The 24,969-nt window shown below is 37.2% G+C and overlaps 1 protein-coding gene across 1 annotated transcript; it reads right to left on the bottom strand.

The window, feature by feature from the left end:
* Positions 1-126: 126 nt before the first annotated feature.
* On the bottom strand, positions 127-22,977 carry LOC103768823 (huntingtin-like; the record flags this gene model as incomplete). The annotated part of the gene is made up of 18 exons (XM_008935979.1): positions 127-190; positions 1,009-1,148; positions 2,621-2,718; positions 2,799-2,957; positions 3,637-3,777; positions 4,842-4,953; positions 5,875-5,993; positions 6,292-6,415; positions 8,192-8,556; positions 8,951-9,028; positions 13,090-13,294; positions 13,775-13,953; positions 15,383-15,524; positions 15,755-15,893; positions 16,343-16,422; positions 18,304-18,363; positions 22,354-22,474; positions 22,894-22,977. Coding segments are annotated over 18 exons (2,410 nt in total), but the record flags the coding sequence as incomplete, so codon positions are not given.
* Positions 22,978-24,969: the final 1,992 nt, after the last annotated feature.

The following is a 24,969-nucleotide window of genomic DNA, read 5'->3' as shown; positions in this document are numbered from 1 at the left end:
TTCTATGATTCTATGATTCTAAAATTTACTTACTATCTAGATCAATAGAATTTAAATATTAAGTACTGAAGTTGCACTGGCATCTTAATCCAGAAACACAATATATTTATTGAATAATTTACTTACACCAGTATAATGATGAATTCCTCTATGCAAGCTCTCAGTTCTTCCTTCCAAGAAGCTGATTAGCCTGTGGTAAAATAGTATTTAGAGTACATGAGTTAACATTAAATGTTATTCCTCCCTCCAGCACTCTCGGGGTTCTATTTTTTAAAAAACACTACTGCAGAGAAACCTAAGAAGCAAACATACTTATTACTACCTTTAGAAAAGGTAAGCTGTTTGCTAAACTACTTTCTGGCCAGGGTAATAGAAGAATTGCTTTTCTTTAGTTAAAGATTATTTACACATTGTGATTGTAATAGCTTTTTTTCCTATGCACAGAAAAATCAGACTGCTTTGAAAGGATGGTATCACATTCCAAATATCACTATTCAAAAAGAGTCCAATTTTGCATGACCAAGGATAACGTGAAGACTTTCATACAAACATCTTTTTTCTTTCACCCTGAAGAACCTGTATAGAATGAGGGAATGCAAGAGAAGGAAGTAAAGCCATATTCATTTTGTTTCACTCATTCAGTATAATGAACTGAGAAACAGCAGAGAGGTGACAGTAACAGAACAAGCAAGGGACTTTTTCTTTAAAAAAACCCACACAACCTGGACATGAAATCCAAGTTAAGTTGAAGATTTAGAGAAGACTAGATAAAACAGACCACTGAACTAGAAATTTCTATACAGTGTTACTAGGACTGAGCTTGGTAGCAAAGTCAACATTACCCTGACAAAGGAATTGCTACATTCCTTGTAGGAATGATTGGTCTGAATTAATTTTATAGAACTCATTAATGTTTCAGAAGAAACTGCTCCATTATGGTTCCAGTTTATTATACACAGCATCTTTGAACTGCAGCTGTAATACCCATGGAAAAATATAAACACTTACCGAAAATCTACCTCTGCAAGTGTTTCCAGAAGTTCTGTCCTTACTAGCCAATATGAGCTGTTCTTCAGTGTAAGGAGGTCAACAATTAATTGCAAACCTAGTTCACTGTAACTGCTACTACATAAGCTCATGATGCAATGCTGAGAAGAAAAAATAACCTTCAGTTATATTAGAGAAGAGGTTCTCTCAATCTAAGTATGTATGTGATCACTAAAAAGAAAGTTTGTTTTATTTAGAATACTGAAAAAAGTCATTGCTTAAGAGCTAGAAGTATAAGAGCTAGGTACTTGGCAGGGCTAGAACTCCATGTGAACTGCTGAAACCTGCTTCTGAGTATGAACTCTTGAGAGGGACACAAGCCTCAGAGATCAGAGGACAATTCTCCCAAGAGCAAGGTCCAAAACTCACAGGGCTTAAACAGCACAAGCACTATATTCTTATTTGTTCCAATACAGTATCTCCTAATTTCCACAGGGTGTTTTTAGACACCCAGCTTTTGAAAAAGTCATACCTCCTCACTTCAATGACTGTTGAGCTAGATGCATGATGTGTGATCTCTGGTTATAGAACCCTACACTTCTATGTCCTATTTAACTACTTTCTTGTTTGTAGATTAACAACCCAAAACACTTTAGAATGTTTCTGCTGAAAGATATGAAGTCAGACTACACTACAAACTGTGAGAAAGAAAGTCAAAACTGACTAGTATAAATTGCCTGAACTGAACAATCAAGTGAAGTCTTCTAAAAAGCCATAATCATTAAGTATAATACTATGTAAGAACAGTATATACAGGCAATAAGATAATAAAATTAAATTACCTTTTTAACCTTCTGTTTCATTTCCTCTCCTCAGCTCTATCACAGACTCCTCCTCTTAGCACATGAAATCATACTTTGCGTGTTAACCATCTGCATTTTACTAAAAGCTGTGCTTTGCCTCACTGACCCATAAGTTGCAATACAGTCAGCCACTGTGTGCCTCTCCACAGTGAATTTATTTCCCTTGGCCTCCAATTTGTCCTTGTTCTAATTTTTAAAAAAAATTTCTCAAGGGCAACCTTCTTCTTGCACTCCACTGCTTTTTCACAGAAAAACTTCCACAAATATTACTGCAATAAGATTCACAAGCTCAAATTTCCACTCACAAATCCAGCTATTGTCTCTAACAATTGCCTGATGGATGTTCCACCCCATTTGGAACATGCACTTTCCTGACACCTCATTTTAAAAAATTATTTCAGAAAATAATCACCATTTCACTTATTTCTGACATATAGTTTATCCTCTCCAAATAAAGGCTATAACCAGATTTACATGCTCAGACTTCCCTCATTAGGCTAGATATCCTTCCTACCTAACGCACTCATCCTACTGTTAAAGGTTCACACCAATACATTTATGACTAAAAGTATTGCAGTCTAACCAATATAGTGGCTTTCCAGCTGTTTGTTCCTTTATTTCTGTGCCTGAATACATGTTTTCTACAATAAAGTTCTTGGGGAAGAAGTAATTTTTACCAGGTTTATACACCTGAGCATAGCAGGATCCTAGTCAATGAATAACACCTCTGTGATCTGTGGTCCTGTAAATAAATTACTACTTCTGCTTACCCTCACAGCTGTACAAGCCAGTTTGCATGTAACAGAGGACTCATCTTTCAGTGTTTTCTGTAGCAGAGGTATGCAGTCTACCAAGGAAAAGTGATTCCCTAACAAAAAAAAATTAGAGCCATGAAACAACAGAAAATTTTGCTTCCATTATAAAAAAACACTTAAAATAAGTTGTTACCTGTTGAACTTCTGACATTTATTAGCCATTTTTCCACATCAAAGCGGGATTTAATTAGAATGGAGTTGACAATTGTTCCACACAGAATGGCAGTAGCTCCTCTGATCTGAGGATCCCCATGGTCAATGTAGTTCAGAATATCCGATACATACTGCTCCTCTAAGAAAATAAGTTACAACTACTTTATTTTAAAAATACTAGTCTTCAACTTATCCCTAAAAATGTTTCAGTGGAGGTACCAGTTATTGTACCGTCATTGTCAGTGTATTCACAATACGGCTCAGTTCTACCTTTCATAGATCCTCCTGCATGTACTCCACAGATCACCCACACCATCCAGACCAAGGATCACACATGAACACACTAGTGATTTAATTCAATTGCACATAAAGACCTCTGGGGAAATCCAAGAAGAGTTCTGGTGAACACTCCACCTTTGCCACTATCAGTTAAGTACTGCAGGTCCCTGCTTATCACATTGCAGCATTTATAGAAACAAACCAAATGGCTTAGAAAACATTTGGCTTATCACCCTAAGATAGCTTGAAATAATTTAGAAGAAACCATTTAAGATAAACAAATCATTTCTATATAGCAGCTATACAACAGCTTTAACTTGTCAGAAGCAGTACAAGCTTGTCCACTGAAACTTAAGTCTTCCTAAAAAACAATCTCACCACATGTGCTACTAGCACAGGCAGCACATTTATTCCAATTGGTGCAATATTTGTTTGCAAATACTGAGCTCGATTTAGAGTTTTCAGTTTAGATGCTGCCTCACCTATCCGGAAACTCAAACTCAACTATTAGAATGGGGACTATGTGAACTGGAACATACCATACTCTTCTCCTACTGCTTCAAGGGGTGTTTTATACAGTTTGCTGAAGAAAGACTCAGGGTGAAGTGCGACGGCTGCTCCAACACAACTTACTGCCAAGGCTTTTACACTGACTCTTACATCTCTATCAGGAACTAAAGCTGGAGAGAATTAAAAAAAGAGTAATCAAAAGATTTCTGAATTGTTTTAAGTTAATAATTAACTCTGTAGGATATAAATAGCTTAGCCTGGGCAAAAGAAAAAAACCACAAAAGGTAGAGCAAGCTTTTTCATTTTATCACAGACACCAGTTATATATTGCCTTTTTTAAAACAAAGCACACAACCAATAACCCATACACACTTCCAACTAAGTTTCTTCACTGCTGAGAGCACAGCTACTGTCTTTCCAAGAACATTAGCAGAGTACCTGAACAAAAAAGGATAAAGTTCCTCTGACTACCACACAAAAACCCCACAAAAATAGCAACACAAACTTACAGAAATGCTCTAAGATGTTAGAAGTGGAGGAAAAAAAAAAAAAATTCAACTCAGCATTTCAACTATGTCTGAAGTACATTTGAAAAACTTAAAATGGAATTCAAACAACTCTGTGATAAAGCTAAAAAGAGTCACTCGTTTTAATTAAACAAATAAGGCATAGTAAACAAAATGAGCTGTAAATATATTAAGTACTCAAAAAAACATTCTTCTGAACTTGTTTTAGGAGTTCAAGTGAATGAAGTGTAACTCAGAAAACTATTTCTTTACTGAGGTATTGATACTTTTATAGTGGACAAACTGGGCACCCAGTACTGATGAAAAGAAATACTGATACCACTTGATTCCCTTTGCAGCTCCACAGAATTTATGAACCATCATGGCCCCACAGGTTAAATGTCAGAGGAATTTACAAATTGTAAATGTAATTAAGTATTTGACTTACAGGTCAGTTTACTATCTTAGATGTCCAATCGTTCAAGACAGGATTCATTGTAAAATGAAATTAAGTACTAAGAATTAAGTAAAACAAATCTTAAGTATTTTCAGTTTTTCCTGTACCCTAGTGTAGTCACTTAAGTCAGGACTGTCACAGAAAAAAACACTCACCCTTGAAATCTCTAATAAAATGAGATACTAAAAACCAGACAGAGTAAACTGATCCCACTACCAACTCTGTACTTTGAGAGACACAATGAACCAATGAGTCTTGAACAGAAACTTACCTCCTTTCTCCCCAGTAAGCAGAAAAGAGGCTGACAGAAGTCTAACGCAGTGCACTAAAGGAGCAGAATTCCCATCTGTATAGTGACCTATGTCTCCCTTTACCCTTGAGGGCTATTGAAGGCAAATCGAAATTTTTACATAAATAAAAATTTATCCTCAGTTTAAATAAAACATCAAGCAGAACAAGATTTAGAAATACTGCACATCCCCAAATGTATAAAGGTTGCAATACCAAACATTTAATATATACTTCAAAAAAAGCCTTAAAATGTAATGCTTTGGGGAATTTTGTACCCAGTATCAGAACTGGTTTAATTTTACCACTTAAACAATAATAATTCTTTAGATATTCCGAACTACCTAGACCTGCTGTTTGCTCTGAAGGAGTCTAGTAAACCACTGACACGAAACAATGCTCTCTAGAAAATCTGAATGAAAAGCAATAAATTCCCAAGTTGCTTCCAAAGGTGGCTACACAGCCTTCTGTAGTTCCACACTTAGACTTCCCCAGCAGCCCAAGCTGATTTAACTGTGCCCACCACAAACAATTCTTTTTCCCCAGGCCACACCAAAATCCAAAGCTAAAGTCAAAAAACATATTAGGAAATTAATAACCTGTGGTTAGAATGACATGAGCCTCTTCACAAAAAGACAGCCTCTAAGAGTAAGACATAACTTCTGAGATCATGAAGTCACCTACAGGGTTAGCAACCAGTGCAAAGATATTTTGGGTAATAAAGCCTCAGTGTACACTACTGACACACAGACAAAAGAGATTTGTGATCTCAGCAGTTTGTGTTCTGTTATGGTTTTGCTGGTGATTATATGAAAGCTATCAACACTTGTGTATTCACCTTATGTTAAATCAAATTCAGGCTATAACTCATTGTATTATTAACCAGTTATTTTGACCTACAATGAAGTACACCACATACAGGCTACCCACATTTGACCTAATTTACATGCTCATAACTGAATTTTTAATTAACTTAGTTGTTTTAAACTTTAAACCAGACCACTGTGACTACTCACCTTATTTTCATGATCACTAGGATCTGCTGCATCTTCTTTTGATGTGAATTTATCTACACTGCTATCAGAAGGCTGCCTACTATGGCTCATGGTTTTCAAAAGGTGGGGCTGTTGAAGAGCTTTAGAAAATGGCAGTTCATTAAATAACATTTCAGATGCAAATTGAAAGCGCTTTAACCGAACTTAATTATACAAACATGAAAAATAAATTAGCAGTGATCAAAACAAGCAATTCATTAGTAGTGTTGAAATATATTCCTTACTTTACTTTTCAATCTAGTTATTTGTTTTTCATATCCACTATGCGAGTCTTCAGTCCCTTCGAAGTTAGACAGCAGATACAACTGTAACACCTGCTCAAAATGTGTCACCAGCTCTGTGTCCATCCCTTTGTGTGTCCCACATTTATCAACATACCAACAGAAGAATTTCTGAAAGACTCAGATGAATCATCTTGGAGCATATTTGCAGCCTCATCTTCCTCATCCTGCAGCTGCCCAATTTGCATTCCAGAATACTGTCCTTCAGCACTCTCCAAAACCTACACAGTGCAAGGACAGGACTTAAAATGACTTAACACATAGTATTAAATCTCAAACATGCAGTGTTAGTAATCTGTAACGAATCTGAAAGCAACTATGAGTCTGATAAATATTAGTGTGCAGCTGCATGCAGGACCCTCAGCAGTTCCCCTCCTCCTCCAGCATTTGGGCTACTGGAGGCCACAGTTACATCTGACTGTCTCCCATCTGAACCATGAACTTCCATATTAGCAGTAAGAAAGTCAAGCGCTTGGTGCATTCCCTCCCCCGCAGCTCTCCTTGCTCCTTTCTCTCAAACACAATCATCCATCTATCTCATCAGCTATAAATCACAACCAACACCTTTGTCACAAACTGAACTTGTTCCTTGCTGTCAAACTCTCCCATAACTTCCCTTGTCCTAGATACATAAGTCAAACTAAGAATGCATTGTGTACAAAGGACAAGTAAATTTATATTTTTTTTAATTCCTTCATTCTCAACAAGAGAGTACTAAAATGGACACTTCTAGAAGAGAGTTTGACCCTCAGAACCAATGCAATATATAGGCAGTAGGTATATGGGGAAATAACCAGAAAAGTAATTAATGATGATAATAGAAGACAGTAAAAGTAGAAAATACTTCACTGCAAGTTTATCAGAAGAAAAGATACTTCTTCTTCAGTGACTCCCTGACTTTATAACCACCTGGAAATTGTTCAATAAAATGCTTGTGTGCAGGTAAGTGGGACAACCTGTCAATCTACTACGAAAAAATGATTTTACTTATAATTACTGCTTGTAAACAGTATGCAAGCTCACACATGCAACGGTCTGAAAAGAATTTTCAAGAAATGCATCTTGTCAATAAATACCTGCTCACTTCAGCCTCTGCACTGCCTACATTTAATTCAGAGACAGAGCAATTAACATCACTCCTTTTGTTTTCAAATCCTCACACGTGCAGGAACATTTGCTTAGTTTGTAAATTCACCACTTTTTGTAGCAGTAAGCAACTATTACTGTTCCAAAGTTACTGTCAGCAAAGTGAAGTCTAAAGTTTGATAATGTTTGGAAAAAAGAACTTAAATTCCAAGTTTTCCGCTTTTTGCATTCTCTGCTCTTGCTCCCAAGTAATTATATTTTTGCTGGTTTTATCACAACCTCAAAATACACTTCCCTAGTGAGACATTTCTTAGAATAGCTGTATTGTATGCACTTTTCACGTGTTCCGTTAGATGTGTAACTGGTACATTAGTAAGTCATGCATTATTTTCTCAGTATAGAAGAAATCCTTAAGATGGAATAAAAAAAAGCGCTGTGTTGCCAAGTGAAAAGCACAGGCAAAAGACAATGAAGCATTAGGTTCCAAAAGTACTCCTCTATCATTCCAAATACTGTTCACCCTTTAACACTTCCATTAGTCCTCCAGCACCAAAACAATTTTATCTATACAAAAGGAAGGATATGTTTCTAAAAGGATTTATGTCAAGCCTTTGATATTGACATTTTTCCAGGAAGTGACAATCTGTTAATGCTTTCATGACCTACCCAGTGAACACACCGATTACATCTTTGAAGTTTTTAGTTACTGCTGAAGTGAAAGTGTTAAAAGGAGGTCAAGCTCTTCAATAGAGGTGTGAGCTGCTGACCTTTCCACTGTTACTAGCTGAGGATGGAAAAGTAGAAGACGAGTAAACAGATGAATCCAAGTCTGGGCCCTCCATGGAAGAGCTCTGAGATATGTCGGGCCCCTCAGTAGAAGGGGATCCCCCCTCTGCCCGTTGCACACTTACAATTTCAGAACTGTCTGAAGGGGTTACAGCAGAGTCTGGACCTTCTGTAGTAGTCTGAGAGCTATCACTAATTGGTGAGGATGCCTGTGTCCCATCATTCAAGTCCATAGTGGGATCTGACTGAACAGCACTGATCTGGCTGGAGCTTCGACTAAGCACGTCATCTTCTTCCCCTTCAGTAGCTGTGCTTGTCAAATCACAGCCTGTCAGGTCTACAGAGTCTGACTGCAGCGTATGCTGGGAACGTGGCTGCTCAGTGATGATGTCGTGTGCGGTCGGATCAGCAGCTGAAGTCCCTGCTGACCCAGCTGTCGACACACCTGATGAAGAAGCCAGCTCACTGGTTATCTCGCCCTTCACAGAACCTGCCAAACACAGACATTTACCAGTCAATCAAGTGTTTAAACTTGTGTTTCACTCTTGATATGGACATCACATACTAAGCCACATATTAAACGAGGCTAAGGAAAGCACAGAATAAACAAACTGCAGGTATGGAAACAATCATCTGTAAGATGGTATTCCATCTATACCACTGCCTCAGCATGACAGCCTATCCATTAAAAAGAACACACATTTTCCTAATGACACGGACTGCAAGTTTTACATCCAGGAATATTTACAGTTTCAGATTTGTTGGCCCATCCGCTTCCTAGTCACCATAACACATCACTTTTGTATTTTACATTGAGCCATAAAAGAATGGATTTTTAGCTTCCAGTAACACACGCTGATTGTGCTAAGGAGAAAGTCAGCTACCTGCAAATGGTGCAGCATTAACATCTGATCGGGTTTCAGGATCATCCTCCAAACCTTCTTCACCAAGAAGGATCTTCCCTGAGCAATGACAGAAGAAAAACCTTTACAGTTTTCCAAATTTACAGTCAACTTGACATGCTGAACAGTTCAAGACAGTTATATGTAAAACCTATTTTTAAAAAGTTTACCCAAATAATTTTTTCAAAGCTACAACAGGCAACAGATGGAAAAGAGAAAGGAATGAAGAAAGTGAATACCCAGTTCCTCACAATCTGATCAGGAGAAAAACAGGCAGCAGTGACAAGGAAACACACTAAATTTTTAACAGTGTAACCATTCAGGAAACTACCTATGACCTTATTCATTCTAGTTTATTTTTGTGGGCTCTATTTACGATCCAGATTTCATTAGGTATGTCCTATTACTAAGGACTGAACACCTGACATCCGCCCTCAACTCAGAAGGGCACCAAAGCATCTCAAGTAATAGAATAAATAACATCTTCCTTCTTAAGGCTATGAAAACTATCAAAGAATACTTGCAGTTTGGGGCTTGGAACTCCAATGATAACAAAATACATAGGGGGAATAGCAGCACAGACTAGAAGGACAAGAAAACATAAGTGGGACAGAATGATGAACCACAGACAGCAGCCATTAAGATCTAGGGACTATTAAGGCAAAATCCTTCATAGAGGCTTCTGTCATAGGAAAAATGAGAAACTTATAACCTGGCAGTTATCACTGAGTTAACTTACTCACAGACTAGTATCTATTTAAACAGGCACTGGAAAGCAAAAGGTATCTGCAGATGCACACTGCCAACCAAGGACACAACTGCACTCTAAAGTCTGTGAATGGGACAGGATACAGAGTGCAGAGGGAGCTACTGGCCCCAGCCTTCCAGATCTCACCAGTCACTTGGTGAGACGAAAGGATTCATGAGAACTGCTCTGAGATAAGCATGTTCTGCCATTTAGAATAAGCTTCACTGGTAGTCTAAGATTCACCATGCAAGATACCAACATTCTGATAACTTAAATGTGAGAAAACATGCCTGGAGTTACCAGAGGGTAAAAAAAGCATTAACAGGTTTTTGTATCAATTTCTGTATCACAGCTGCTTTCATACAAAGCAGTAACCCTGTTGAATTTCTTCCTCCAATGTGTTTTATGCAATTCAAACCTGTAAGGCAGAAAAGTAACTGACATTTCCATGAATGTTTATGTAAAGTAATAGAACTACATACTCCTATGAAAGAATGAATAAAATTCTGCTAAAAGTTCCCCACAAGAAGCTTGCAAGATAGTATGTCATTCACTACTCTCTCATTTATATCCATTTCACTAAAAACAGGACAATATTCTGCTCCCCACAGCTCACCACCTTTAAAAGGGAAATTTGAAGAACACCGAAAAAACTCATTTGAGGTACTGGGCTGTAGAAGTTTAAAGGAGCGTACAAAACAAGCTGCAGGACACTTATCCACTATTTGGAAAAAAAAAAAAAAATCAGTTAAAATGCAGAACATAGGCTTTCATTTAAGAATGAATTTTCAGCCTTTTTTTCAAATAACTTTCTGAAGCCAAGAAGCCAACATAGGCCAGCTGCTCAAAACTAAACTTGGTCTGAAGCAGTAAGACTGAAAAGACATGGTATATCTGATTTCTTGTGATAGGGTCACAGATTTCTGCAGATCAGCCCCACTTTATACACCTATACACAAAGGAGGATTACGGTTAGAGAAGTTTCACATATGGCCAACAGCAGAAGCCTACTACTCTATATTGTAGCAGACTGCAAAACGACTTGAAGTAGAAACAGGAATAGGCTTGATATTTCCCTCCTTTCTACAGATGAGGGGAACAGGAGATGAGAAATTCACAACTTGAAATTAAACCTGTACAAAGCACAAAATTGTAAACAGATTTCTTCATTTATGCTACTGTTTTAGCAAAATCTTCATACCATGATCTTGGAAAAGGATGAAAGTTGATGACTCATACATTTTTCCCACTGAGTGAAGAAACATTATTGTTTTAACAAGCACCTTAATTGAATTTGCACTATTATTAATATTGAGTTACATTGAAGAGTGCTAACAATTCTAAGTATCAAAGTTGAGTTACTATTTTTCATTGAAGAGTATTATTCACTGTTACTCTGATTTGTTGCATTCTGCCTCAGCTCCAGATGCTACAGGAATACGTACTTTCAGAACATCGCCTTTTTTCCAGCCTATTGTTTCTAAACTAGAAACTGTCACTGCATCCATGAGCATTCTTTTAGCTCCAGCCACTATTTCAAGTTTAGAGAATCTTAAAGCATATAAGGAGACAGGGAGATCCTTAAGCACTGGGAGACTCCTTGAACACAAAGATAGGAGGACATATCTGGAAAAAGAGTAAGCTAGTTGCTATAATGGCCCTTCAAGTTTGTATAATCTCATTTAGTCTTAAACTGTTTTCTTCAAATTTTTCTTTTCAGCATTGTATACCTCTGCTTACTGTGCTTGCACTGGTTGCACTACAATCATAGTTCCACTTCAGTAACAACATTTTGCTCATCTAGAATAGGTGATGAAACACACAGCTGTATCTAGAGTGATTCTAGGACTGATATGGCTGGTTTTAGGCAAAGTGTAAACAACTAGATGTGAAGTACTTCCATGCACAAACTGGGAGAGAATACTTCAGAACAAACTATTATTTGCAATCCTGGTAAACGAATTACCTATTGAAGAAAGAAATTAAAGCGCACAGTAAGACAAAATGCAGAGAATTAATCGTCAAGAATAGAAAAAGAAAAAAAAATATCAAAGCATGCAAACATACACGTGCATTGGTGAAAGAAAAAAAAACAACACAGGCCTAATAAAACCAGGAAGGGGAATTATTTTGTGAGTTATATTAAAGGTTAAGTATTACCATCAAAAGGAAGAATGCCCTGCTCAAAAAGATTATTTTTAGATGTGCTCTTTACAAGTGAAAATGTCATCAATATTCATCACCATAATTTTGTCAGTGAACTACAGCAAAAGTAACTATTATACTACTTGGAATAATTTTAGAATACCTTGATTGCAATATCAAAAATCATGTCAGATTTATGGTGATTAAGCTCAGCTGGTAACACAAAGGCAATTGTGAATGAAGACCAAAGTTCAGCAAGACAATGAAGTGGGAAAGGGAAAGAACAAAAAAACAGGGAAAAATGAAGAGAATGTAATTAAAGATTTGGTTTTGAAAATAATCACCTTTATGTTTTCTTGCAAGAACAGGGCTGCATGAAGACCCCCCTCCAGCTGCAAATCACAGAAAGCAACACATCAGGGCAAAGAAAGCTGCTGAAATCATGAAGGAATTCTTATATCCACAAATGGGAAGGAAAAAAACACCCAGAAAAAAAAAAATAGCAAACTTATCACTTTTGAAGTCCAATTTTTTTTGGGTCATTCACCAAATGACTTTTTATTTTTCTAAGTCACTTGTGAAAAAGGTTTGGGTGTTTTTCTTTTTTTAAAAAAAAATAAGCTCTAAATTTGACTGCTATGATTGCTTCTGGCTAATGAATTATCTTCTACTAGCAGCAATATTAGAATGATCCATTAGTTCAAAACAGAAGTCTTGATAGAAATCCAGTCAGAGATTGATTCTTTTGAAACAGGCAAGTAGCAGTTAAGAGAATTTTAACAGCATGCACTTACAGACAAGAACACTGATTTAAACAGTTAGGGATAAACTTAAGTCATGCTTTTATGTTGGCTTTGGTATTCAGCAAGGAGCTCTCAGTAATTATAAATTCTGATTGCATCAGCTTTTTATGAATCAGTTGTCAGGTGCTTGGCAGGAAGAACATTAATTGTGGGAAAAAATCTGTCACCACAGTTAACTTGTTCCATGTAACCAAAAAAAACCATCAAAGACTGTAAAAAGTACTCTGGAATTTGTCATTACTCAATGAATGTGTACACACTTAAATAAAGGATGGAAAAACCTTTCACTGTGCCTGGGGGGGAGAAGGTCATGCGTAACTTGATACATTTAATTTTATCCTTCATACTTTTTGCACACACCGAGAAACTGAGCTGGTGATGTTTGTTGACCTCTTTTTACTTAAATTACCAAAAATATAGCTTACCGATAAGTTCCACTATACTCCCACTGCGGTTCCTGCTGGCTGATTCATCTCTGGATACACTGACCTGTGCGATGCCCCCTGAAGCAGTCAAGGCATGGAGAAGTTCAGGTGGTGGTGTTCTAAAGAGCTGCTGTAATAATTCTAAAGCTCCAGTCACAACATTATGGTCCTGATGCTGGGTGTAATGCAGAGTCAGTTCATAAACCTAAAACCCAAAGTACTGAAGTAAGTCTCTATGAAAACAGAACATATGTTTCTTCTTATATACATTAAACTTCAGTGGTACACTGACTGATATTTGCTGTGTCTAATCTTTACCACAGTCTTCCAAAGGAAAAATGCCAGTTAAACATAGCCATTCAACTGCCTTCTTGGTAGGAGTCTGTTGTTTCTGTTTATTGTTGCAGAAGGAGAAATCACATCACAAAGCAGCGTAACATAATTTTTCAGCTCCTTTGGGAGCACCTCAAGTACTTCTGATGCATTTTTCTGGGATTTCTGGCCAGTATGTATCAACAACTCCAGTCACTGGACCAACTATCATTTACCAAGATGAACAGGAATTTGAGAAGAGAATTCAGGATGTTCAACATCATAACTAGCACTACATCATAGTATATGCAAGATTTATTTCTCTTCCTTCCAATTAGCACATCTCAGGTTAGAGTTATTATTCATATTTTACCTGTGTAAGTTGTTCTGGTGAAGGTGAAACCTCTGCTTCTTTTCTTGTCACACCAAAACTGCCTTTCAGGCTGGTATCCTTCACTTGCTGTTGCAATAAGGGTATGAGATACCTTAGGGTGAGTAAAACACCCAGAATTAAAAGAGTAGGATGATCATCTTCTACAGGAACCAACAAACCTGGAGGCAGAAAAGAAGCACCCTACTCACTTACTGATAGTTGTTAGTTTCAACACAAACATTATTTCACCTAGTCCATATAATAGCTTTCAAAAAAATAGACAACCAAAACCTAGCATCAACTTAAGAATGCTTTCTAAATACAGAAACATTTGAAAATATGCATTATTTAATATTTCTGACCATGACTTAACCAATGTGGGAGAATGGTCAGAGGATCCTTTCTCACCCTCCCTGTTCCCTCTCTTCTCTCAATAAAAACACAGAAGAAATTTATTTTCTAATACCTGATGCTTTCACCAAGTGATCTAGACTCTCTGGCTCCCCTCATCTGCCTCTTCTCTCCATCCAGCAGTTCAATGAAGGCCAATCAGAACTGAAACACACGCTTCTATCCTAACGAACGCCATTTACACTTTTACTCAAGTACTGGGATCTCTGTTCTGTTTATCTACCTGTTAATATATTTTAGGCTTGGTTCTGTTATTAAGAACAGATGTAAGTTATGTAGGGAAAACAACCTTCTATTTGACAATTAAAAAAAATTTGAATTAATGGAACTCCTATTAATGGCCCTATCTGAGTTCAGTGCCATTGCCAGGATGTTATAAAAGATCACTTTTGAGGCAGGAAAGAACAACGTGTGCACTGAAGTACACCATTCTCAAGTCACAGAGCAAGGGAAGTTGCTACGTGGCATTTGAATTTTTCACCTGTTCTTAAAAGATGCAAGGCTAACAATAATGCTTTCTGTATCCATTAGCCTTCCTCAGCTCTCCTTTTGCAATAAAGTCTACACAGTGAAGAACTCCCGTCAGTAACAAAACTGAGGCAAAATCTTCCACTGCAATCCAGATAAACATCTCATCATGAGTTGCAACACACCCCAAAGACCATGCAAATTTCCCAGCTGAAGAAATACAGAAGTGATACCTGATGTAAAGTTGTGTGGTTTTAAATTTAAAAATTCCATTTCTGGTCTAAATTAGGTTTTCAACAAAGAAACTACATGATGGTACTTCTAAAAAAGGTTAGAGAGTATGTTTCTGTGACCCAGAGAACAGCAGTCAGGTCCTCCACCTCAGATCTGCTGCACTAGCAGCCAAGCTCAGGAACAATGCAAGTCTTCACAGACTCTAGAGCAAGTTCTTCCAGAATCCCTAGACCTCCTCATTTTCCAACAGGCTACTTGCTTCTCTAGCTTTAGCTGTTTCTTTTCAACATTACTGAATTAGCACTGCAGCACACAGATAAAAATAGCTTTAGTCATATGCTCAAATAACATAAAACAGAGAAAGCATTACCAGTGTAACTGCTAGTCTAAGTATTCTTGCTTTGCCTGAAAAATTCTCACATGTGAAGCGCGTCTTAAAAAAAAAAATTCATGTTACTTCTCCTAAAGGAAATTATTTCTTTTCCTGAGTCTTACCTAAAAGAACATTCAATAACCAGGCATAAAAATACTGTGTTCTTCGTGAATGCTGACAGATGCTCACTGCTGATCCTGCTGCTGTTCGACGGATAGTAGGGGAACTGGATTTAAGATTAGCTATGAAAGCCTTCAGTAAAACCTAGGAACAAAGACACTTAACTTCATGAGAAATGAGACAAAGGAATTAAGTCAGAAAATATATTTTTCATTCATTCAAAGCATGACTTAACATGTATCATAAGAGCAACTTTTGCCTTAACTCACACACGCAGCTGCAAGACTGCTTTCTGTAATACCTGACTGGTAATGCTGACAGCTTGCTGTGCCTCTGAGATATAACAGGGAGCACGACAGGTTAAAGAAAGGTACCTTAATCTCATTGTCATTTGCAAAGTTGCCAAAGGCCGCCATGATTTTTGGTATTGCTGCAGCTAGTGTCTCCTGTACGGATTCTTCGGGTCTCTTACTTATTCGTGTTAGACAGGGCAAAAGGTTCACTAAGTATGGCCTAAGCATGGTAAAAGAAAAACTCATTTGAGATCAGAACAGCACCCATCCAAATATTTTTAATTCATACTCAAGTTCTGTGGTATAACTATATCATAAAAAAGATGTACCTGTTAGCTACACAGAACGTAGAAAAAAGACAATCTTCTGAATACAATTTGCAGACATCAAGAGAAGAATATACTTAAAAAAAATAGAAGTCATTGTCTTAAAGTTTTCCCCTTCCTCCCCTCCCAGTCTCCCCTTCCTCCCGCCTAGTCATGTACAGCACAAGACCAAAACTAAAAGAAAACCAGCTAATCCAATAAAAGCTGCTTCAGAGAGAATAACATGACAGGAATTCTTCCAACGTTCCAATTATGTATTTAAAACTTCAGAACAGTAACATTTTGTTAAGATCTGTATTTTGTAAAATATTCTTTGGGAATATCATTAGTGGGACATGTTTACCTGCACTTTTGAGGCCGAACTAGATGGGCAAGCTCAGCAAATCTCCAGAGTGCAGCACGTAGGCTTCTGGAAGCACCATTCTAGACAGAATATATAACTGTTACAAAACCATTTCCTAAAACACTTATCTATAGTATAAAATAGCATACAGTTTTATATCATTTTACTTAAACAGATAAAAATGTAAGGTCTCTGGAAGCCATAAATTTCCTTTATCCAAAAGGAAGTAAGTCAAGCCAGCTCCAAGACTGCCTTCATTTTTCTAGCTGTTACTAAGAATTTTCCACATGACCCGAAATGAATAATAATGACCCAAGAAAAAGAAGGAAACGTCTGAGATTTCCACTCTGCTGTAGTCAGCTTAAAATACCACAGAGAAAGGCACCAACCAAAGAAACACTGATGATACGACTCTAAAAGACACTGCAACACTTGCAGAGATTTAAATGCAGCATAAAATCAACAGCAGTTGAAATATGTAAATAAGCAATTTTCAGCTCCTGAGCACAACAAAGAAAAAAACCCACATGCTGGTAACAGCTTGCATCCTGAAGTTTAGTAGCTACATCCTATCTAGACCTATTGTCTAGGATATAGTAAAGCTCCTTGGTATTGTCGGAAAAACAAAAAACTACACAAGTCAGAGGTCTATGTGAAATTTTGTATCTGTTTAGTTCAAATCTAATCAAAAAGCTTCTCAAGGTCCTCTGAAGACAGAGCTGAGATGTTTAGAAACTCATTTCTTTCCTGTTTTCTTCAGTTAGTGTATCAAAGGCTCATGGTCATGACAAGTAAAACCCTTGCATCTGAATTACAAACTGTGCATTTTTCAGGTTCAGAGCCAAACAGATTCTGGCATGGCTCTGAAAGTGAACCAACTGATGCACAAAACTCAGTCTCCTCAGTGCTTCTGTTATGCCTGCTATCTCTCTCTCTTGCCTCTGTCTGTCAAACTCAGGAGCAAATATTTAAGAAGCACATGCCACCTGAACAACAGAATATTTATTCCTGCACCTGGTCATAACATTCAGAAACTTTAAAGCAATTTTTCATTATGCTGGCTGGTTTTTGTTGATTAGCTAGACATCCAATTCTGTATCCTCAAAAATTGTGTGACATTAACATACAACAATACAGTAAGATATTTATACAGGGCTTACAAGTAGACCACATCTGACAGAAGAAAAGCTATTCATATCGCTTTTGTTATTTATTCTCTAGAGCTCTACCATACCCATAGAAATAACTGTCTGACAAATAACACCTATATTTTCTCCCTATACAAGCCTTGCTGTATGTTTATAGATGCAAGAGACATGATTTCAGTGACAGTCCTGAACATGGCATTTCTCTTTCGCAGTCATATACATGAAAAAGGCTATTAGTAAAATTCTTCCCATGGACATACTAAAATTGTGGCTTTTGGTGCAAAGAGAGATGCTTCGGTAGTTTTACCTGTGCTTATTACAGAAGCTGTAAATACACATCACACTCACAAAGCAGTTAAAATTTTTATCAGGTCACTTTAGGTCTTGATCAAAAGATTCCTCCAAGAAGTTAGATCAAAATAAGAATGTCACTGTCCTCCACCTACTTTTTACCACCCTTTGCTTGAAGTTATTCTTTCCAGCTCAGTCAGTGGAGCAAACATCGTGAATGCACCTTATTCCTTTGGATACAGAGTCACTGAGGTTAACTCAGACTGCTGTTGACACCAAATGCTCACACATTTTCTGCCAAATAAGCTTTCAGGAGTAGTTAAATCTAAACAATGCAGCCAATAGTGAGAAACCAGTAGAATAATACATTAAATAGTCACAGGTCTTTCCAAAGTGAAGCTTTGATCTTGATCTTAAAAGACATACTGTTTATTTACACTAGCAACGTTTAGTATATTCCAATATGCTAAAAACCTTAACTAAATACCATATTTCAAAAGGACATGAAAGATAGAAACTCACCTTTTTTATCTCTTTATATAGTTCTAATTGTAATCTAGGAAGATTGGAATCCATCAAAGCCTGCAATAAGATGTATTGAGAATACACTGTATGAGAGGGCACGTAGTTTTTAGGAACCATATTACACTTGTAATAAAACACAGTTTGTGCCTTTTTGAAAGCTAACTGCCCCTATATTTGATGTATAAAAGTGCTAAATATTGAAGAGAGACACCTTCACCGTTTACACATAACAAATGCAGTCAAATTTCACAAATTCTAGTAGTTATTTGCAGTTAATATTTACTGCTTTGCCCCGTCTACCTAAAAAAAGCCATATGGGATCAGACCACAAGCAGAGCCAACCTAATGTGCTTTCTGGCAATGGCCAGGAATAGACACTCATGAATAGAATATTAAGGCACAAAAATAGTATTCATAAGCAGCATGAGGTATTCCCTGCTATACATCCCACCATCAAATACCATCCCCTACTATTTCTCAAACTGAGGCTGCAGTTGTACCATTACCTTTAACAGCCCATGAAAAACCCTTCTTTCATGCATCAGCCTAATTTCTGCATCCATTTATCACCACACAGTGTTCTGGACACCAGAAGTATTGCATCCTAGGATCTAATCAAGCATACTGTGACAGAGCATACGTTGTGGTTTGAACCTGCAGTCTGGCTAAGAGCTAGGGCACATGAAATGAAAGCAAGCACTGAGAAGCAGTCATTTTCTGTTCATCTCAGCTCAATCATTCTCCCTCCATCTTTATTTTCATAGGTTTTTTTTTTTTCTTTTCTGCTATTTTAGTTCTGCTATACAGTGTCTTCCTACAAAGTATTTTGTGTATGTATTACGGTTTCCATATTTTTCCTAGTGCATACTATTATTTATGAATATTTCCACCACCACTTCCTCAGATGAAACAAGAGCTTCATACAACATAGAAATGCTTACATTGTAGATTTATGCAGTGCTGTTTAGTAACTCATTCTTTATGCCTTCCCAATAATTCAACAATGTCTAATTTTCTATCTGCCTTCTTGACCATCAACCATTAAGCTCATATCTTCACAGGATTACTCATGATGACTACAAAGTCATACATAGTACAGGCTGATGTAGAAGCCACAACTGTTTAAGCATGGTCAGTTAAGTGCCTGTGGCTCCTACAGAGCACAATTCCCCACCCTAAAACTGTATGCCCCAAAATGTCATTCCCCCAACCATACCACTCATTGTAACAAAATGGTATTGCCTTCCCAAGAAATATCTTACCTAGCTTCTGTCTTTCTATTGACATAGGCACCCCAACTATTAACTGCAGGTGCCTATATGACAGTGGGTAGGGATAAATCTCACTTCACAAAACTTTTTTTATGGAAAGTTCTGTGCCTCTGTATACAAGGTTATCAAGCGACACAACAAGGTATCAGCTCTTCTTTGCCTTCAAGGTTAAGCTGTCCTTACAACACATTCACCTGGAGCAACTCTTTTTACTAGTTTACACCTGTATTTTTAGCAGGCAAGAATCTAAAAAATCATCCCAATCTGAAATTATAGGCATAGTCAACTCTAAATTACTACAAATAATTAATCCAAGCTACTGAGACCAACTGTACTCCAGTGTGTGAGAACAATCCCACTGGTATCACAGTGTCATTGTAGTACTAGTTGTAATACTACGAATTGTACATCAGCTTCAGAAATGAGAGCTTCAGTAACACCTTACCCTGGTAACTGCCAAACTGGTATTTTTTCTGTTAAATAGAGGTATCACCAAAGCTATTTCAACTTTGAGCCATTTACCTGGAATAACTTCACAGACAAAGTGTAGCAATACTTAAAAATGACCTACGGAGTGTTTATCTAAACTTATTTGCTGTTTCAGTTTCCAGCCTTGTCTACACCAATGTTAGAATTTTTAATTACAGGAACAAACAAACTCCAGACAGACACACAGTTACAAAAGTAATGCTTAGGTCTCTATTCTTAGATTTGAACAGAGAACATACAAAGTGCCACCCTGGCAACAGAATTAGTCTGTAAAATGCCCGAAGTACTAAAACAGCAGAAGACTGACACAAGCTCAGGGCCCCACACCTCTGTTCCACTCATCACAAGCATCACTGCTACTCGCACGACCAAAAACAAAACTGCACATATTTGTCTCTGCATTTACACACCAGAGTGTCTGCATACAGCCTAAGTTACTTCCACGTAGAACAAAATACAGAAACAGAACACAAACTATGACCAGCTTTGACAGCAGTCTCATACAACCGTGCTGTTGGAATTTCAAAACTACAATAGCTGTGACCAGCTGGCAAGTTTAATGACTGATAGAGGACTGTGTCATTTAAAATTGCTTTAACATTTAGAACAAAAACTACCATAAAAAGATTTAGAAAAAAAAAAATCTGACATTCTTCAAGTTACTTCGAAACATGCCAGAAAGCAACAATATTAAACAGATCAGCAAATTAAGGCAGTAACTTTTATACCAGACCTACAGAAGAGCTTGGTGGAAAGAAGTTGTCACTCTCTAGAACTGTTTCAGAGCATCTTTTAAAGGAAATTGAGTTACATAATGGTGCACATATTTCACAGAGTGCTAAACTACAACAAATGGAAAAACATTTAAAACCAAATTAATTGAGCAAAGTGCTGCAAGGCAAAAGAAAAAAGGAAAAGACCTGTGCTTCCTCATCCCCTACCACTGTGGAACACACCATATAACCAGGGATCTTTCTCCATACGACTTTCAGACGCAAGTTCAAGCCCCCTCAACTTAATTCATTCACATATCAAGCAAAGAGAACGTGAGACAAATGCCTACAGAAGTAGGGCTGTTTTGTTTACTTGCTTCTATACATCACTTCATGCTAAAGAAAATTATTATTTGCATATTTCTAAAGCACTTAAACTTTGCATTAACTAGATTAATTATGCAGGCATATTACACTGACTCAAAGGTCAAATATTTCAGGAAGTATTCCTGTTCTGGAAGCAGCAGCTCACAAGAATTACTCAAAAGCTTCATGTTAAGATAGTTTGAATCAAGATTTAGACCTTGCCTGACCTTGTGTCATGGTTTGAGGCTTGGAATGGGGTCGTGACCTTCCAGCAACTGGGAGGACCCCAGGTGGGTGTGAAACCATTGTATTCCCTCCCCCTCCCACACACACTCTGGTAAGAGGCAGGGAGTGGTTTCTTATTTCACTCCTGCCTTGGAGCTCGGAGAGGGAGGTTGTCCTTTCACTCCGTGGGACCCTGGAACCATTTCTGAGGGTTTTGTATATTTTATTTTTTGTATTATTCCCCTAATCTTTGTATATATTATTTTCCTTACCTCCCTTTTTCGTTTTCTGTTCCTTGTTGAACAATATACTTCATTTTTTTTTCCAAAGTGTCTCTCTCTCTCTCGAGGGGGGGAGAGGCGAGTACATAGTTCTGTTCTGTGTGGGTCCTGCCCTGAACCCCTTTTTACACAAAACCAGGACACCTTGTATGAATGCCCACCTGCTGCTCAACAAGCCCTTCGTTCTGGATCACAGTACAGTAATGAACAATTTCCAGAACACCATGTTTACCCTAATTATTGCCTAAAAACTCCTCCTCCAAGGCTCAGCAAATCACACTACTAGTTTGGAATGAAAAGCCTTTACATCTTTCAGTCAGCTTTTTAATAATATCTTTACCTTTTCTCATGTTAAGTATCTATACTTACAAAACTATAATAGAGTATTCCTTCCATATAAAACCAAAACACGTTTTCAGAAAAATTTGAGAAAACATTCTCGTTTTGGTTAACTTGTATAGAACAAAGTTAATGAATGACTGAAAAAAAGAATAGGTGGGAGCAATGAACAACAGAAGAAAAGTTAAATAACCTGATCTGGGCATAAAAAGCTCTCCTAAGAGTACACACAATTTAGTTAAGAAGTCTCATTAACCTCTTCAATTATAAAATATTATCAACAATAAGAGAAATCACTAAGAGAACATCAGTGTGAATCAAGAGGATTTAAAGTCTGGTAGTACAGTATATCAAAATTCTTACTTTAATAACTTTATTAAGGCATTCATCAGCAACCATCCGGACATCAGATTCTGCATCCTCACTGCAGAGGAGAAAGAGTTCCATAGCAATCCCCAGGAGTTTCTGAAATTCTGGAGAATTTCTAAACAAACAGACATTAAAAAAATTACAATGCGTATCATGAAAAGCAAACACCAATGCTACTTAAGTGAGTTCCATAATCCAACCAGACATATATTATACACAGTTATACAAGAGAAGACATTCAGTGGATTAAAGCACTTCTTTGGTGTTGTGAGATCATTTCCCTGCTCTTTCCTGCATAATCTAGCAAGACCTCTGTGCCTCAGTTTCTCTGCCTGATGTAGAAGGATAATGCCTACTCTGCCAATGTTTAAATAAAATTAATTCTTATAATTTTGGGTTGGTGAAAAAAAAATGTACCATTTCAGTTTTAAACAGAATTTGAACATTTATGAACAGCAATTAACAGGAAGCCTCTAAATAACTAACACTCTGAAGCAGATATTCCTCCTAATACAATTAAAGACATTGTCTTACCTTAAAGATTGTGCAACTATGTTTTCACATATTGTCAGGCAATGATTCACTCGATCTTTCTTGGTTGTTGAAAGTTCTTTCTTTCTAAAAGAAGAACACAATGATAATTTCTCTAAGACTACAAAAGTAAGCAGTTACCATTTAACCCTCTTTCTAAAGTAGTGTCTAATAATTATATAACAGAAAGACACACTCTTCTGATCTTTATAAGCAGCTGTATATCAGCTACCTGTAGTTCCAGAACTTAGTACACTAACTGCTGCAGAGATCATGCAGGTACACAAGCAAAGGGAAAGATACAAACTTGAAAAAAAGAATGAACCACTTAACAGAGAATATCAAATTAATTGTGCAACTGTCACTGTGAAAATATTTGAAAAGCAGAACTGAAGAATGAAGAGGAGTAATGAGAAAGGAAGGAACAAGTAGAGCAGACCTAGAAAAAAAAAAAAGCTGAAATAAAGAAATTGATAGAAAAGAGGTTGGGCAAGATAAGCCAGGGAAAGAAATCTTGCAGACCTAAAAAACACTACTTCTTAAAAAAGATCTTCCTCACACATAGTATCTCGCTAGACTTTGTCTGGCAAGTTGTGGAAACCTAGAGTCCTATTAAATTGACCATTTTGTATCTGGACTGGAAATGATGCTTAGGCAATGCTATCAAATGCTACACCCCTCCAAACCCTTTTCTAATTAAAAATACACCAAAGCTCTAATGACAGCCTATGCCCATTAAGAATAATGTCCGCATAGTAACACTTAGTATAGTTCAGGAAAGACCAAACTTAGTCAACCTCCAGAAAGTGAGTGTAAAATTAAAAGAATAAAATCCACAGAATCAAAGAATGCCTATCCACAAGCAGTGCTGAGCACAATATGAAAAGCTTCAGCTTTGCAAAATTTGTTTAGCGTTTGCTTCAACATGATATAAGCTCCTAAAACTCTCCATGGCCAAGTCTAGAACAGCTCTTCCCCTGCTCCACCCCCAAAGGAACTGAATAATGAAACTCAAAGAACCCAGAGTGATAGAGATTCACAACTATTACTGTGAAATTTTATTTCATTCTATGCAGTGTCTCCTCTCAACTTTTCCTGACAGAGAATCCATCCTAGGAAAGTAGATGTTACTTTTAAATAATTAACCAACAGCAGCACATTCAAAGATACCTCTCTGGGGTCTGTTTCACAACAAGGAGGCACCTGCTCCTTCACTCATATTCACAGAGAGTCCATCCCTTTGGTTTTCTAAGTGAAAATTGTTCATCTGTATTTTCAGTATTTAATTTTCTGTTTTAGCATAAAAGAGCAAAACTGTTTCCAAACTAGAAGTTGGAAAATTACTTGAGCAGCCTGGGGCTGCAATAACCTAGTTAAGACAATATTAAGGCAAAATAGGAATTAGCCCATCTGAATTTGCTCAAGATACACAATGCCTTTGGTCTTGAAAACCAGCAGAGTCTTTAACAGCACTTTCAGATCACCTCTAACAAAAACAGTGAACACTTACATCCCAAAATGTCCAACAGATTTTGCAACTTCAGCATTATTCATATTAACAGGAAGTTAAAAAAAAGGAAAAATAATTTCAACTTTTATGATCATTTTCCCAAGCAGTACCCACATCTCTTCTGAGCACCATTTTCATTCATTCAACCCAAGAATGGAACAGGCACATCTGAACTTGCCTGTAAGCTCACTGTTTCAGACATAAAACACAAAGATATTGCTGAATTAGACTGCTTTCAGAAGGTTCTTTATTATCTACACATAACATAGCCCTGAGCAAGGCAGGCAGTAGTGTCCAATACTACTCATGCTTAGTACAGATCAATCTCTCTGGCAGGTCTCCGTAAACAGAGAGCTCACCTAACACTCAATCTACCACCTCTCTGAAGTTAAGTAACTTGAAAAATTTTAAAAGGCCTGACTAGACAAAAATTAATATGAAAATGTCGAAGGAATACATAAATGTAACAAGTTACCACTTAAACTAGATATGATGTCACATGGATATCAGTTAATATCCAAAGGGAAAGAACAAACACTCAACCAAATTTGCTGTATTGAATCTTTCAC

Source organism: Merops nubicus, unplaced genomic scaffold (genome assembly GCF_000691845.1).
Source record: "Merops nubicus isolate BGI_N331 unplaced genomic scaffold, ASM69184v1 scaffold50042, whole genome shotgun sequence".
Taxonomy (NCBI): domain Eukaryota; kingdom Metazoa; phylum Chordata; class Aves; order Coraciiformes; family Meropidae; genus Merops; species Merops nubicus.
This window is presented reverse-complemented; position numbering and strand designations above follow the sequence as displayed.